Source organism: Euphorbia lathyris, chromosome 1 (assembly GCF_963576675.1).
Source record: "Euphorbia lathyris chromosome 1, ddEupLath1.1, whole genome shotgun sequence".
Taxonomy (NCBI): Eukaryota; Viridiplantae; Streptophyta; class Magnoliopsida; order Malpighiales; family Euphorbiaceae; genus Euphorbia; species Euphorbia lathyris.
In genome coordinates, this window is record NC_088910.1 from 87,784,342 (window position 1) to 87,800,809 (window position 16,468).

A 16,468-nucleotide genomic window follows, 5' to 3' on the forward strand; every position below is an offset into this window, starting at 1 on the left:
TTTGATTAGAGGAATATACATTTTAATTTGTTTAAATTTCTTTCATTCTGATACTACACAGATTTAGAAAATGAACGGAAGTATCGGGACTGACCAGATATTTTATACACTAGTTTTGTTTACCGAGTTTCGGGTGCTACTAACATATTAAGCCAAAATGAAATAAAATTGAGAGCCAACATTACAAAAAAAAAAAAAAAAAAAAAAAAAAAAAAATTTACAAAAATTGACATATATGCTTAATTTGGGTTTAAAATGATTTGGACTGGAAGTTTAGCATAAAGTCTGCTATCCCAATCCCTATCATATCATATCATATCCTGTTCTGTTACTGTTATAGTTTCAAAAGAGGTGAAGATGATATTCCGCAGTATAGCCATTATTGTACCTTGTAGGCCTCTGCTGAGGCCTATATGCGCTGCTTCTAACGACAATCCACACCAGCTTCGTCTCCAACTTGATCAGCTTCACTCAGAAGCTGAGGACACCAGAGCCAAAGGTTAGATATCTATCTTTCCAGTTGATGAACCAGCAAATTTTGATTTTTCTGCATATCACTATTGTTGAGAATTTTGCAATTAATATCTCTTCTTGATTTTAGAAAAAATTATCCTCATTCGTTGTTTATGCTTTTCTGAGGTTCCTTAATTATCTCTAGTTTTTTATGAATTTTGCATATGGCTTCTTCTAGTCCGAATAGATGGATTATGTGTATAGTGCTAATGGCTGCCAAACGAATGCATTATGCTAATTTTAGGAATATAAATGCTCTCAATTGAGATTTAATTGTTGGCTTATTATTTACCTATAACATCTTGTTTTCTGTTTTAGCATTAAGAGTCTTATATTGTTTTAGCTTCTTTTTAAATTTTTTTTTTAAACAGTAGTTGTATATTATGGATTTATTTCCTCGATTTGATTTGAAATTACTGTTCTATCAGTGGATTCTCAATAGTTGAGTAATGTTGCCCATTCAGCAAATAGTGCAAGACTGCGACTTATGCGATTATCAGAGGCAGCTGAGAAACTTAAACGACAAGCAGCTATCAGTGTTAACTCGAGGAAGGAAAATGAGGCAAGGGAACTGCTTTTTCAGAAGAAGAAGGTTATGGAAGCTATGGAACGGTCAAAGAGTCGCATTGAGTTGTTTGACGAACTTGCAGCGAAACTTAATGAGGTACAGTGACTTGGTAATATTTGGTAGTAAATGTAGTAATTAAGAAAATTGAACATATAAACTACAGGGGCAAGCGCTGAATGAATTCTATGTTTTTGTTGAACTATAGAAAATACTTAAAGATTACTAGTGCCTTTATGTCTCGATTTCACTATTAAGTTTTATGAATTTGATAAAGCTCTGAAGCATGTACCATGATTCTTTATGCATACTAGGTTAGTTATCTTTGCTTCCAAAGCATGTGTATGATGCCAACACCCATTCTTAACTTGTTGAGCTTTAAGATTTTTAGGATAATTGGATTTTTCCTTGAGTATGTAATACAGTCTCTGGAACCATGGTTCATACGTTCTAGATGGATGTTAATTCATAGCCAATGACAGATGACAAATTGAATAAAGAAAGTTCATCTTTGATTGGATTATTGTATATTTTCTCCAAACAGATTCGAGTTTGTACTAGGATTATTAGAACATCTTGAGGCTCTTGATCGTTACTATTTTACAAATTGAGCCCCTAATCTTTTATTTAACACATTGAACTGTCGATTATTTACAAAATATACTTTGAACTCTTGATCTTTTATTTTCTTACATAAAAGACTCAATTACAATTTATATAGGAGTCAATGGGTAGATATATAAATGATCAAGGGTTACAGATAAAAGATCAAGGGTATAAGTTTATAAATGATTAAGAGCTCAATGTGTCAGCACAAAACAAAAGATCAAGATCTCAATGTGTAAAATAATGAAGGTCCTTCGGAATCCTTTGTTCCTGTGTAATATATGATGTGTACAAGCAGAGAATAATAAATCTAGGACTCTATTGAAGTAATCTTCATCAAAAGAATCCACACCTATATGGTGCTTGGAATGACAATAGAGATTGTGCAAATTGTGTCTGCTAATGCTAAGTGTTAACCACAAAGAGATGATTGCTATTAATATTGGAATAAGATAAATGTTTGAAGACTTTGATGATATAAGTTGGAAAAATGAAAAGGAAAAAACAATACAGAATATTGCCCAGGAAACATCTCCCCCTTCTCTCCTAACTATCTCAAGGAGCCGAACAGTCACAATAACTTAAATATGCCTATCTCACCAGCCTGTAAGCTTGTACTATATAACTAACAGCTCTCTCTTCCAAGCATCGCTCATTTTTCCCCTCCTATTTACCGCATCACCCTTTCTCTCTTCTAGAATAGACATTCCAAATTAATGGCCCATGTAACAGGCATTTTAGCTCTATTTGTAGCAGATTCTCTATCATTAGAGATATACAAATAGAATAGGAAAAGTTCTGCTAACTCTCCCCTTGAAGTTGGGATGTATATTTTACACATTTCCAACTTGGACAATGTATGGAAAGGTTCATTAATAACACCATGAGTCATTATGTTGGCCAACTGATATGAACTTCTACTATAAGATATCTCTATTGTACCACATTCACTTGTGTCAAGTTAGTAGTTAGTAGTTACCATGAAGAAAGGCATTCTTCGCATGAAACTGTCTTATAGTCAAGTCTAAATTAATGACGAGTGACAGTATAACCTGGACAATCATAATCTTGGCAAGTGGTGTGAAAGCCTCCTGATAATCAATACCATATTAATAAGAAGTGGACCTTTAACTATCAGCTTAAGCTGTTGGTTAAAACGGTTCCATACATGGTATCAGAGCCAGTGTGACCAAGTGGTCCAGGGTTCGATTCCTGGCTGCCCCATTTGTTGATTTAATTGCAGGACATGGTAATATGGGTCTGTGTTGTGCATGCTTCAAGCCTAGATATTCCAAAACTCCCAAACAGGTTAGTAACAGTAATATGAACTCGCAACCACACACAGAGAAATAGTAGAAAGAAATAGCCTTTGATTAACAATACAACAACAACAACAACAAAGCCTTAGTCCCGAAATGATTCGGGGTCGGCTAACATGAACCATCATATAAAACCGTGAAAATCAAGTCGTGTCAGCGACACAGATTCGCTCCCTCCACTCCGTCCTATCCACTACCATATTTTCCTCAATTCCCAATAAACTCATATCACTCTCGATCACCCTCCTCCAAGTTTGCTTAGGTCTTCCCCTACCCCTCACCACTACATCCCTTTGCCACTCTTCGGTTCTCCTAACCGGCGCATCAAGCGCTCTACGTCTCACATGGCCAAACCACCTTAGTCGGTTTTCTCTCATTTTATTCTCAATAGATGTGACCCCTACTTTTGTCCTAATTATTTCATTACGCACCCGGTCCTTTCTCGTGTGACCACACATCCATCTCAACATACGCATCTCCGCCACCGACATCTTATGGATGTGGCAGTGTTTCACTCAAGGAATACAGAACCGAAAAGAGATAATGGATGGAACTAAGGCTCAACCCCTTTCTCTACCAAAAGGCAGAGCCTCTATATAAGCAGCCAAACAGAAAACTTAGCAAAATGCTCAATACCTGAAAAATGCTTTCCAGCACTAACAAATACCCCTCCTGACCTCCCCAAAACTTTCCAGTTCATCAGTCCCAAAATATCTAATTGATTCTACTAACTAATTACCTTTATGTCCTGTTGTGCCCTTGCCCCTCCTAGTGTATACTTAGCGCACTTTGGGCCTTCCACTATTCTGATCTAAGACATTGGCAGCTTGTTCTCTATCATAAATGATCTACATTATAAACTGAATTGATGTTCTTGGGAGCTTGAAAGTGGAAATACTTGATATCCCAAAAAGATAAGGTTTACATAGTTTTAACTTCTTAAACGGTTCCTAGTGCCCTTCCTGAAATTGCCTATTCCATCACAATATCAGGAATTTTCTTTTTCAGATTTCCTCCACAAAGTTTATGTAATCTCTCCAACCCGAATGTACTGTATCTTATGTCTCTGTTCATACTTCCGTTATTCTGTGTTATATTTTTCCAGAACCTAATCTCCTATTCATCGTACATTGTTTTAGGTCATATCTCTTAAAGAAAGCCAGTTAATTGGGAATATTGATCTTGATCTTGAAGCTGTCAGTAAAGATGGTTCTGGTCCAGTTCGGATTATGTCTCCTACACTAGGAGTCATAACTGACGGTGATGAGGACAGTGACTATGCTAATTCCCTCAAAGATACGGTTGCTGTCATAGATGAAGGCAAGGAGTGCGAGGATTGGTCTAATTCCCTCAATGATGGCATCAACAAAGAACTACAGTTCTATGCAGATGGGGAAGCAAATATACTAGTGAACAAAGAGCTGGGGTCTCATAGTGAGGTTGTTTCTGATGAACGCAGCATAGTAGCAGACTTAAATGTATCCTCTTATGAAGACTTCTTGAAACACCTAGATCTACAACTCAGTAGAATTGAAGCAGAACTTGTCACTATTTTGAATGTCTCATCCTTGATTCTAAATGATAAGGAGAAGCCAAATAATTCAAAGGTGCAGCAAACAACAGAGCTTCTTGAGAGTATATGCGCCATTAGACAAAGGTAATTGGCAAATTTTGTGGCCTTATTCCTTGCTTATCTTGGAGGGCGAGCCTTGGCGCAACGGTAAAACGTTGTTGTCGTGTGACCTGAGGTCACGGGTTCGAGTCTTAGGAGCGGCCTCTTGCCAATTAAATTGGCAAGGGAAGGCTTGCCCCCAATACACCCTTGTGGTGGGACCCCTCCCCGGACCCTTGCTCAGCGGGGACGCGTAATGCGACCGGGCCGCCCTTTTATTCCTTGCTTATCTTTTATCTTCTCAAGATCTTATGATCACATGACAATCATGACCATGTCTTAGATGCAGCAGAATTAATATTTTTGAACATCTGAATTTGGTGTCTTGACAGAATTGGCAGAATTATGCACAAGGTATAAATCACATGAAGTTATATTTGGAATTCCTCTGTCAGGTGAGGCCTCTACGCAAAATAAACTGATTTAGGTCTTAATATTTTGCCTAAATTATGCTAGGAAAAAAGTTTGTAGTTGTATAGGAAAGAAAGAAATCATGTTTATAGTAGTTTTCAAGAGTTACAATAACTGCCTGTTTGTTCCTTTCTGAAGAAATTAAGAGTAGGTTGCTTTGCAAATTTTTTGATGCTGTATAACTATATTTATATTTCTTCTTACACTCTTTTTCCAAACCTAGACCCTTAAATTTGAATTTGCTCTATCAATTCTCTGTTCTGTTGTTTTTCGAGTCCACAATACTATCTGATCTAGTTGATGCATTTTTTTTAACTGAAACAATATGTGGTCTTAAGTGAGCCTTTACAGGGGGAGGGACTATTCTGACCTGGGGTGAGTTACATTCTGCGATGTAACTTATAAATGAACAAATAAATACACAAGTTGAAATTTTTACACGACTATTAGTATCATATCATGCGGAAAATAGGCACATGGCAATTGGTCCATGAGATCTGTAAAGAAATGGCATTTAAAATGAAAAAATGGAACTGGTAACAGGTACCTTCTTCTAGGGCTTGCAGCCATAATCCATAGATAGAAGAGTTAGAAATTACAGACAAAAGTTGACAGGCAGACTGTGAAAGTGCTACAGGTCAATTCCTGTGGATCTAGTTACCGGTCCCTGCAATCAGAAATCAACCAACAGCTACTAGGAAAGCTGTGTTTCGGTCTTTTTCTTCCCTTTCTTCTTCTTCTTGATCTGTCTAGTTAGAGCTCATTTAGAGAGAACTATACAACCTCCAAGAAAGAATAATAACTTCACAAAAATCATACTCCTTGGCCTTTATGGAAATTTGAGACAATTAACTCTTAAACATGAATAGATTGCAGTTTTGCAAATCAGCAAATTCTATTCCTAAAACTCAGAAAGTTCACTCCTAAAAATCTCAAATGTGCAAAAGAAAATTAGCGTATGCTGTCCCTAAAAATCTGGAAAGATATCAAAGGAAATAACAAGCAGAGACAGCATAAAAACATTTAATATTCAGATTCATGTAAATCTATTGAAATAATTACAACCAGCTCATCCAACAATTGTTGGGGCGTAATATTATGGTTCACTTCAATTTTGTGCTTGTTTTTTGTGCAAAGGATGCATGGAATCGTTCAACTATGGAGGCAACAAGTGTTCTCCAATTCCTCTATTGCAAATGTATCTTCACCTATCCCTTCCACGAAAATAGCCGTTTAAGTTGTATCCAATTTTATGGGGTTCCATCTAGACGAGAGCTACTAATAGAATTTTTTTATTGGTCAATCGCGTTTCCCTTTGTTGAATTACCCTTCTTTTGTATAGTCTTTGCCAAACTCATGTACAATTCACCTTTTTAAAATATTCAAAAACAATTTGGCAAATCTTAACCAATTTTTATTTTATCTTTTTAGAAAATGAAGACAACAATCCAACCAAAGCCACTTCTCATGCAATCTCTGCAATTTACCTGGCCTTTTCTCAAAGTTTCTTCTGAAATCAAGATTCCTCTATTAAACAAACAGAATTATAGCTTGTTCTAATAGAACTGTTCTACTTCCAGTGTTTTTTGGTTAGAAATGTTTAGATACTCGTTGAAATTTATAGTCTTTCCATTTACTTAATTGAAAAATAAACTTCAAATGATGTATCCCGTGTGACTCATGCTTTTAGTAGTTTATTGGTACTAAAATCTGAGAAATAAATGATGAAGGAATTAAAACTATACATCATAGTTAAGGATCTTTAGTTGAAAAAACCAACATGAGTATGTTGCTCGAACCACCTCTTATCGTTTAGTAATCAGCCATTTTAGTTTGAGAATGACTTTTTGGATGTTATTTTTATTTTTGTTTTTTTGTTATAGTGTAATAATATTAAATGATTTTGCAATATTGGGTAGTTTTACCTTTCCATACATCCATCCCACATTATTCAGTCAGATTCAAACTATAAAGTCTTGATGAAGGATCGATCATTTGCTGCCAGGCTATCTTTGTGGGTACCAAATTGACTAGAAGAATTATGTAATGTAGGTCATCTTAATGTGAGAATAGTCAACTCTGATGTAGTTCAAACGCTGATTCAGGAATTTATGATTGAAAGAAGAGATGGTTTTGAGGCCATTCAAGAAAAATTAACTTGAGCTATTAGTCTTACACAAGGCTCATATTGTTTGATAATATCTCAAGTAGCTTCTTCTAAAACTGTTCTTAAGTTACGTGTTTTTGCATCTCTTAGTTTAATTTATGAGATACTATAAACAGATGTAGAAAGCCTATGAGTATGAGAATGTGCATTCATTTTTTTCAAATTAAACCTTAAAACAGAGTGGTTTCAGCATACTGCTGCTTTATGCAAGTCCTCCAACCTCTAGCATTAGCTTCTGGCCTTCTTTATATTTCACTTAACCCCTTGATTTTTGTTAAAGATAGTAAAACAAATCTTGGAACCTTACCAATCAACTTATAAGCTTTTGGGTTGGATGGTTCTTTGACAATTTTCATTGGTCTAAAATTTTCTTAGTTTCATTTGGCAAGCACTGTGCTTCTGATACAAAACAGGGTACTGCAAAACAAATCAAGCTATATACAATAGAATAGATTATGCAATAAGAAATGCAAATATCAGAAGTTTTGCTATTCCAATTTCAATAGAATACCAAAATTCATTTCTCCTCAGAAACTCTATCCTGCACAACAGATCTCCCCAACCATAATTTCCTCCTGGAATCTTGTTCTTTCTTCTGTAAACCTTTCATACCTTTGGGCCATGGGTTAATTGGTCCCCTCTATCCACATCTTTTTGTGTGTTTCTTTCAGATTTATTACTTTGAATTACTAATTTTTGTAGGAAGAGCAGAACTCAAAGATGAAGAAGCTCTTTTTTCTTGATGCTCGTCTGTTTGAAGAAATATACAAGTTAGGTAATCCTTCAGTTAATGTCCTATCATAATTTTCCCACTGCAAGTTCAATGGTCCAAGTAGTTTTGGCTATTCAATGTCCTATCCTTAGTTGTAATAAGTAGAAGTATTTCAAACTGACTGATTGAATCAATGATTTTCAGTTGAATCCAATTCTTCAATGATTGCTGGTTTTGATAAGCCTGTTAATATAGTGAAGCACATATTAATTAGCGAAATCATAACCAAGTGTCAGAGATTAATACAAGATCTATGATTGGGCGTTAACTATCAGCTTGAGCTGTTGGTTACCAAGATCCAACTATAGATTTTATATATTAGATTTGTCTATGATTTACATTTTCTTATATTAAACGACTAGCAATATAGTCAGTTCACTAGATAACATTTTCTTGAACAAGTATTTGCTTGTTTTTTTACTGTACTGTTAAAGAGACATTTTTCAGTGTTGGCAATTATAGCCATGGACAACTGTTTTTTTATTTTTGTCAGCTGTAAGAAAAAATCTCACATGGATAGGGATGACAAGCATGTCTGTTCGCATAAAACTTCCTCCTCAAAACTAGTTGTACCATGAGTCTTAGGAGCGGCCTCTTGCCGAAAAATTGGCAGGGGAAGGCTTGCCCCCAGTACACCCTTGTGGTGGGACCCTCCCCGGATCCTCGCTTAGCGGGGACGCGTAGTGCACCAGGCCGCCCTTTAGTCTGGTTCCATTAGATCAGCAAGAGTAATCTTGCCATGGTTGGTACTATCTAAAGAATCAAATTGATTGCTTATCTGAAGAATGTCTTTCTCTGTTATTCTTCCCATCTCCTTTAGCTTGTATATAACGAATTCAGATTTGCTGCAACCATAAGACAAATCGACAAGGTCATCTTGTCAATCAAAGTACCTAAGTTATAAGAAAACATAGAATTTAGATAACCCACTATAGCAATCATCAATGACTATAAACCACTTCCAACTTGTTTCACTTGCATAGAATGTCAAACTTAGGAACCAATCTAAGTTTTTAACTAGAAACTTTCGAAAGAAAATCAAGAACTTACCTGATTGAGCCATCATTGTCAAGGTCTGCAGCTACTAAATCCCCAAGGGTTATCTTCCTGTGAAGAACCCAGTTTGCAATCCTACGATTCCTCTTATCGATCCTCAATTCAGCCAGATACAGAAAGGCTCTGGCAACTGCCAATGTACTGATTAATAGCCAAATAATGGCAAAACATCTTCCAGTTGTTGTAGTAAAACCATAATCACCATAACCCACAGTTGTCACTGATGTAACAGAAAGATAAAAACTATCAACCCAAGTCAATTCCTCCAAAAAATGCACTGAAACAGTTCCTATAGCAATACAACCAATAACAACTGCCAAAGCTACGCACACCTTTGTTCTTATTCTCATTCGACCTTTTACTCTATCGACCATATACGTGTTGAATCTATTTCCATCAACAGCACTCAATAACACAGCCTCTTGCCTATCACAAATATAAGTTACTAACCCATTTAGCAGAATATCAACAAACCCGAAACCCACCAAAATTGACGCACATGTGAAAAGCTTGGTAAATGTAGAGTCAGGAACAATATCACCAAATCCTATTGTGCATAGTGTAACAACTGTAAAGTACAAAGCATCAACTGGTTTGACTGTTGTAGTGCCCTTAAAGCTTCCACTGATCATGAATATAACAACTACAGCAAGTAAATATATAGCCACGCTGAGAAATGCTTGGCGGACGATAAGTGGAGTTGCTTTTGGAGGCGGTCGGGGGTCTAAAGAATCGGTTGAGTTTGTTTCTTTGTCTTGAGAGATTAAAGATGGAGCAGAATGTGATCTGTGAGTTAGGTTTCTTGTCTTTCTGTTCAAAGTGGATAGAATGTTAGCATAGGAAGAATTAGGGGTCTTGATGATAGGAAAAATGGAGTCATTATTGGTTATTACATCAATGTAAGCAGAAGGAACCCAAGTGGGTGGTAATGGTAGAGGTCTGGTTGAAGAATCTTCTTGTATTGTTTTGGGGAGAAAAGGTTGATCCATATTTCAATCAGCAAAAGGGTTATGTTATGTTATGAATATGAAAATGAGGAAATGTGGTGTGATGTTAATCTACTTTGTCCAAAACTACAGCCTTAAACAACGAGTCAAGCCATTAAAGACAAAAAAAGAAGGTTTGGTTTTCATGGTAGTTGATATCTAACGGTCTTACCCCCAAAACTATAATATTTTTTCTTTCTAAATAGGAATTAAGGGTCAAAAACTCAAAATCATCCATAAAGTTGGAAACCATTATTAATTTAACCCAAATCCAATCTTAAGACTCCAATTGTTACCGAAAAATATTGTATTTTGGGAAATATTACAGGCAAAATATTTTGTTAGAAAAGAAATATTTTCCGGTGTTTGATTATAATACCAAAAAACGGAAAGAAATTGTATAGAGTTGGGAAAATGTCACTTGTATATTTTTCTGCTGACTAATAAAAAAAATTCAATTGATTTATTTTATTAAGCAAACAAATATCAAAAATTCAGAAGAAAAAAAATTCATCTCAATATTTTTGTGGATTACTAAACCTAGCCACCATTTCCCACCCCTAGCCCCATGAAAAGACGAAATTGCCCTTTCAACAAATTCACTCATCTTCTCAAATTTTCAAATCCTCTCAAAAACACAAAGCTCTCTAAAATCTAATCCGGACTAATTTGGTAAAGAAAAAACATGGGAAATGACTAATGATACATAATTTTATTCAAAAATATGTTTTATTTACGATTGTTGTAAGTAAAATCGAATGATTTTTTAAAAATCAAGTTTTCGGTGTCGGCATGTGAAGAATATGCCTCCACCACAGGTGGGACGTATGAACATCACGCCCCACCATAGGTGGAGGCATATGAACAATATGCCTCCACCTATGGTGGGGCGTGATGTTCATACGCCCCACCTGTGGTGGAGGCATATTCTTCACATGCCTACGTGAGAATTTTTTTTCTTTCTAATTTTACATTTTAATTATTATTATTCTAAACAATTATAAATACTATAATTATTCTAACAAATTGTAAATATTATAATTATGAACATTATAATTTGAATTATAATTATTAACATTGGATCAATTTCAGACACTATTATAAAATACAATCATTTTTTTTCTTTATTTTGCACGAATTGCATATCAATTTGTTCTAAACAATGATATAATGTTTTTTATAATTTAATAATAAAATTGGAGATTAACATTTATAAATTGTTTCTCAAATTGACCCAATTTATCAACGTTGGGGGTAAAATTGCTCTTGGCGTCCAACACTAGGGATAAAATTGTACCATTTTAGATGTTACGGGTAAAATTGCTCCTGACCTAAAACGTTAGGGGTATTCATGCACCTTAACCCTAAAAACAATAAGTTCTTAACAATTTTATATATTAAAAAATTACAACAAGTCAATTCGTTCGGTTCCATGGAATAATAGTAATTAAAATGTAAAATTGGAAAAATAAATTCACACGTGAGCATGTGAACAGTCTTTCTTAAATCTATCACACATCGATTCATTGATGAATGGAACCGGACGAATTGGCTTGTTGTAATTTGTTAATATTTAGAATTCTTTAGAACTTATCGTTTTTAACACATTTTAACTAGGGGTGCACGTGGTCGGTTAACCAGTCCATTAAGGTTAATTCGGTCGGTTAACCATTTTATCGGTTTTTTGAAAACACTAACCATACACTAGTCCACTAAATTCGGTTAACCACTAATCGGTTAACCAATTATTTCGGTTTCTAACCATTAGTAAATAAAATAATAATAATAATAATAATTTTTATTTTTATTGTGAGTGGAACGATGGGTTAATGGCGAGTTGAAGAGATTAACAACATAGAGAGATATGTGTGCATTATGTAAGTGTGGACTATGGATTGCACACTGGATTTTTCCCTTACAACAACTCTTTAAAGCATTAAATTACTATGTTTTTTGAACTAGAATTCTTATCATCCGTGCTTTACCAACTAAGCCCTATCCATTTATATTAATTTCACTAATTATCTACTTTATGACAAATTTGATAGTACACAACATTTGGAATGAAATATTCTATCATTGAGTCTTAATCACCGAAAATAATTAGTGTTTCTTATTAAATTTTGCTATTGATCCGTTTATTTATTTTAAGTGGGATAAAGTATAATTATATGGATAAATATAAATATAAATAAATATATTTTTATATATTTAATTGAATTCGGTCGGTTTCGGTTAACCGCGGTTTTTAGAATATGAAAACCGTAACCGTAACCATTAACCACTATTTTTAAAATTAAAAACCGTACACTAGTCCATCGGTTTCAGTTAACCTTATTTTCAGTTTGGTTTCGGTTTGGTTTTTCGGTTTTTCGGTTTTACGGATTTTTGTGTGCACCCCTAATTTTAACACATGTTTGATACTTAATGTATATTATTTAATTATAATGTTTATAATTATAATTCAAATTATAATGTTAATAATTATAATATTTAGAATTTTTTAGAATAATTATAATATTTATAATTGTTTAGAATAATAATAATTAAAATGTAAAATTGGAAAAAAAATTCACACGTGGGAATGTGAACATCACGCCTCACATTGTTCGATTGGATAAAGTCTACGCTAATACTGCTGCTATATATCGCTTTCCTGAGGTCAATGTGATTAACCTTCCTTTCCGTCACTCTGACCATTGTCCTATCCTCATTAATCTGGTTAAGAGTAATCGGATTAAAGGGAACAGACCTTTTAGATATCTTGTTGCTTGGGATACTCATCATGAGTTTAAAAACTTTGTTAAGGATAATTGGCATCCTCACTCTGATGTTCTCCGTGCTGCTGATGGTTTCAAGAAGAAGGTGGAAGACTGGAATAAGAACATCTTTGGCCATATTATTAGAAGGAAGAACAAGCTTTTGAGAAGGATGGAGGGTATCCAACGTTGTTTGGAGGTCCACTTTGACCATAGTCTCAACTGTCAACTTAGATCCCTCCAGAATGAGTTGGACGCTGTCCTTAGACAGGAAGAGCTTCTTTGGTTCCAGAAATCTAGGAAGGCTTGGATTAAAGATGGAGACCGGAATATCAGGTTTTTCCATCTTTCTATAATTATTAGGAGACAGAGGAATAGGATCGATGCCATCAAAGACCCCAATGGTGTTTGGACCTTTGAGGAAGAAGATATTAGGCGCCTTGCCCTGGACTTCTACAAAGACCTCTTTAAAGAAGAAACAGTTGACTTGATGGAAGCCCAGTCCGAGATTACCTTTCCTAGAATTGGGGAGGAAGCTATGAAGGAAGCTTTCTAGCCTATTGTCCTGAAAGAAATTGATCTGGCGTTCTCCAGCATCGGTTCTACTAAGGCCCCAGGGATTGATGGTATCCCTGCTAGCTTCTACCATAAACACTGGGACACTGTGAAGGAGAGCATTTACAGTTTTGTGTTAGGTGTTTTTGGTGGTTCCAACGATATTAGGCTGGTTAATAATACCCTCCTAGTTCTTATCCCTAAAGTTGAGAAGCTTTCCTCCTTTCTTCAGATGAGGCCTATCAGTCTTTGCAATGTGCTTTATAAAGCTATCACTAAGATTGTGGCTAATAGAATCCGGAGAATCCTTCCGGATATTATTAGTCAGAATCAAGGAAGTTTTGTCCCTGGTAGACAAATGATGGACAATATTGTCATTGCCCAGGAAATGGTCCACTCCATGAAGATGAAGAAAGGTAGGAAAGGGATCGTGGCTCTCAAGCTTGACCTGGAGAAAGCTTATGATCGATTAAATTGGAGCTTCCTTCTAGATAGTTTATCTAAAGCTAGTATCCCGGAAAACTGGAGAAAGTTAATTGAAAGTTGCATTTCCTCTCCGGTTTTTCAGGTTATGATCAATGGAGATATGTCTGAGGAGTTCTCCCCCTCTAGAGGTATTCGCCAAGGTGATCCTATGAGCCCCTTCCTTTTTGTGATTGCTATGGAAAGATTATCGCATATGATCCTTGACGCAGTTGAGAAGGGGATCCTCCACCCGGTTTCCATCAATAAACAGTGCCCTCCTATTACCCACCTTTTCTTCGCAGATGATGTGATGTTGTTTGTGGAAGGTAATGAGGAGCAAATTAGGGTGGTGATGGATATCCTTAATCGCTTCTGTAGTGCTTCTGGCCAGAAAATTAATATCCAAAAATCTTGTATGATGTGTTCTAAGAACATGGACAATGGCAGGTGTAGAAGGCTCAGTGACCTCTCTGGCATTCCCATTACCCAGTCTTTGGGGAAATATCTTGGGGTCCCTCTTCATAGTGACAAGGTTTCCAAAAACTCTTTTAAAGACACTCTGGATAAAACCAACAGTTTATGTGCAAGTTGGAAGGCCAATTCTCTTTCCCTTGCAGGCCGTCTTACTTTAATCCAGTCTGTCAACTGTGCGGCTCCGAACCATATCATGCAAGCTTGTAAGCTCCCTGAGCCGGTTCTTAACGAGCTTGATAAAATTAACCGGCGCTTCCTTTGGGGAAATTCTGGAGAAGGTAAAAAGATCCACCTGGTTCCTTGGAAAGAGGTCTTCCAGGCAAAAAATAGGGGGGGGGGGGTCTTGGCATCAGACAAGCCAAGGATAACAATAAAGTCCTGTTAATGAAACTTCTCTGGAGAATGTGGCAAAATCCTTCCTCTCTTTGGGTTCGTCTGCTCTGTGGCAAGTATCGAAAGGACAAAATTTTTGGTGGCCCGAAGGAGAGAGTTGTCAGTTGTTCTTTCCTCTGGAAAGGTCTTAGCGCTGTGTTTGCTGAGTTCTGCACAGGGATTGGCCTGGAGGTTGGTAATGGTAAGGCCATCAGTTTCTGGTTTGACACTTGGATTGGTGGCAAGCCGCTTATAGAGGTGTGTAGCTCGGCCCCGCCTAGCATTGCCCAAAGTTGGAAAATTGCTGATGTTGTGAATTCAGAAGGTGACTGGATCTGGTCCAAATTTGATACCTTCTTCAATCTTGAGACCCTTCTTAAAATTAGAGGAGTCAAAATTAGCAATCAAGAGGAAGACAAAGAGAAGCATTGTTGGGCTTTTACCAGCAATGGTACTTTCTCTTGTAAATCTGCCTACGAAGCCTTTACCCCTAACAGGGCTGATCCTCTATCAGATATTTGGAAAACCATTTGGGCCCTTAAGATCCCTTATCGTATTAGGAGTTTCCTTTGGTTGGGAGTAAAAAAAACAGGTTGCTCACTAATTCAGATAGACACAGGCGTCACTTGGCGGATTCTGGAGCCTGCAGTAGATGCAGTGTCCATGTTGAAACTTTGTGCCACGCTCTGAGGGATTGTCCCAATAGTAAAGAGGTTTGGAAGAAAATTCTCCCTCATCACTCTCTTCCTCCCTTCATGGCTCTTTCAGAGGATGACTGGTTCTCTAAAGGTGTTAATGGGAGACTTTTAGCTGACATGGATAATGGTGATATCTTCTTTGCTATTATCTGTTACCATATTTGGAAGTGGAGGAACGAGGAGATCTTTGCTGATAAATCTATCCTTGTTCCTAATTTACTTGATTTCTTCTCTAAAAAACTCTCTGATATTACTGAGAGCTTCAAAAACGATACCCTAATCAGCTCTACCCAGAAAAGAGAGATTCATCTTGTTGGCTGGATCAAACCTAGAGAAGGTTTTGTGAAACTGAATACGGATGGTTCCTGCCTTAGTAATGGGAAAATTGCTGCCGGGGGTGTTCTTCGTGATGCAGGGGGCGCTTGGCTGGCTGGTTTCACCCATAATCTTGGGATGGGTTCATCCTTTTCGGCTGAACTTTGGGGTATTCTCTCAGGGATTAATCTGGCTATTCATCTGGGCGTTAGACGGTTATCTGTGGAATCGGACAACTTGGAGGTGGTCAAAAGGATTTCTGAAAACCAGGCTACTTGTCTCAACAACCAAAACCTAATCAAAGCCATCTTAAGGCTTCTTCCTTCCTTTGAGTATGTAAACTTTAACCACATCTACAGGGAGCAGAACCGGGTAGCAGATCGCTTGGCGGCTGCTGGTCATGAGGGGTTGTTAGGTGTTTCTACCCTTTCTGATCCCCCCATCTACCTCTATTCTCTTCTGGCAGAAGATAGGATTGGGGTCAGTCTTTCTAGGCTGGTCCCGGGCTAGTTGTTCTTTGTTTGTTTTCTTTTCCTGTTTCTACCAAAAAAAAATTATAATGTTAATAATTATAATTCAAATTATAATGTTAATAATTATAATATTTAGATTTTTTTAGAACAATTATAATATTTATAATTTTTTAGAATAATAATAATTAAAATCTAAAATTGAAAAAAAAAATCACACGTGGGGCATGTGAACATCACGCCTCACCACGTGGTGAGGCATGTGGCTATCACGCCTCACCATGTGGTGGGGC

The 16,468-nt window shown here is 36.5% G+C and overlaps 2 protein-coding genes across 8 annotated transcripts; one reads left to right on the forward strand and one right to left on the reverse strand.

Moving 5' to 3' along the window:
- Positions 1-240: 240 nt before the first annotated feature.
- Positions 241-8,174, forward strand: LOC136205505 (uncharacterized). Of its 5 annotated transcripts, XM_065996155.1 has the most exons (6): positions 241-499; positions 978-1,177; positions 4,143-4,481; positions 4,590-4,660; positions 5,008-5,070; positions 7,956-8,174. In XM_065996155.1, exons 1-5 carry the CDS (start codon positions 358-360, stop codon positions 5,033-5,035), a joined length of 780 nt encoding a protein of 259 aa, XP_065852227.1. In that variant the 5' UTR covers positions 241-357; the 3' UTR covers positions 5,036-5,070; positions 7,956-8,174. The 5 variants fall into 5 exon arrangements, with proteins under 5 accessions (XP_065852227.1, XP_065852219.1, XP_065852211.1 ...); XM_065996147.1 differs by having other exon boundaries at positions 243-499; positions 4,143-4,660; positions 6,518-8,174; XM_065996139.1 differs by having other exon boundaries at positions 243-499; positions 4,143-4,660.
- On the reverse strand, positions 8,069-10,085 carry LOC136205493 (two-pore potassium channel 3-like). Of its 3 annotated transcripts, XR_010675976.1 has the most exons (3): positions 9,076-10,085; positions 8,538-8,870; positions 8,069-8,208 (listed from the first exon to the last, which is right to left on the reverse strand). XR_010675976.1 is itself a non-coding variant. In XM_065996109.1 (2 exons), the coding sequence occupies exons 1-2, from the start codon at positions 10,068-10,070 to the stop codon at positions 8,726-8,728; spliced, it is 1,140 nt and encodes a 379-aa protein (XP_065852181.1). In that variant the 5' UTR covers positions 10,071-10,085; the 3' UTR covers positions 8,301-8,725. The 3 variants fall into 3 exon arrangements, 2 of the variants coding, with proteins under 2 accessions (XP_065852181.1, XP_065852190.1); XM_065996109.1 differs by lacking the exon at positions 8,069-8,208 and having other exon boundaries at positions 8,301-8,870; XM_065996118.1 differs by lacking the exon at positions 8,069-8,208 and having other exon boundaries at positions 8,728-8,918.
- Between the last annotated feature and the right edge of the window lie 6,383 nt (positions 10,086-16,468).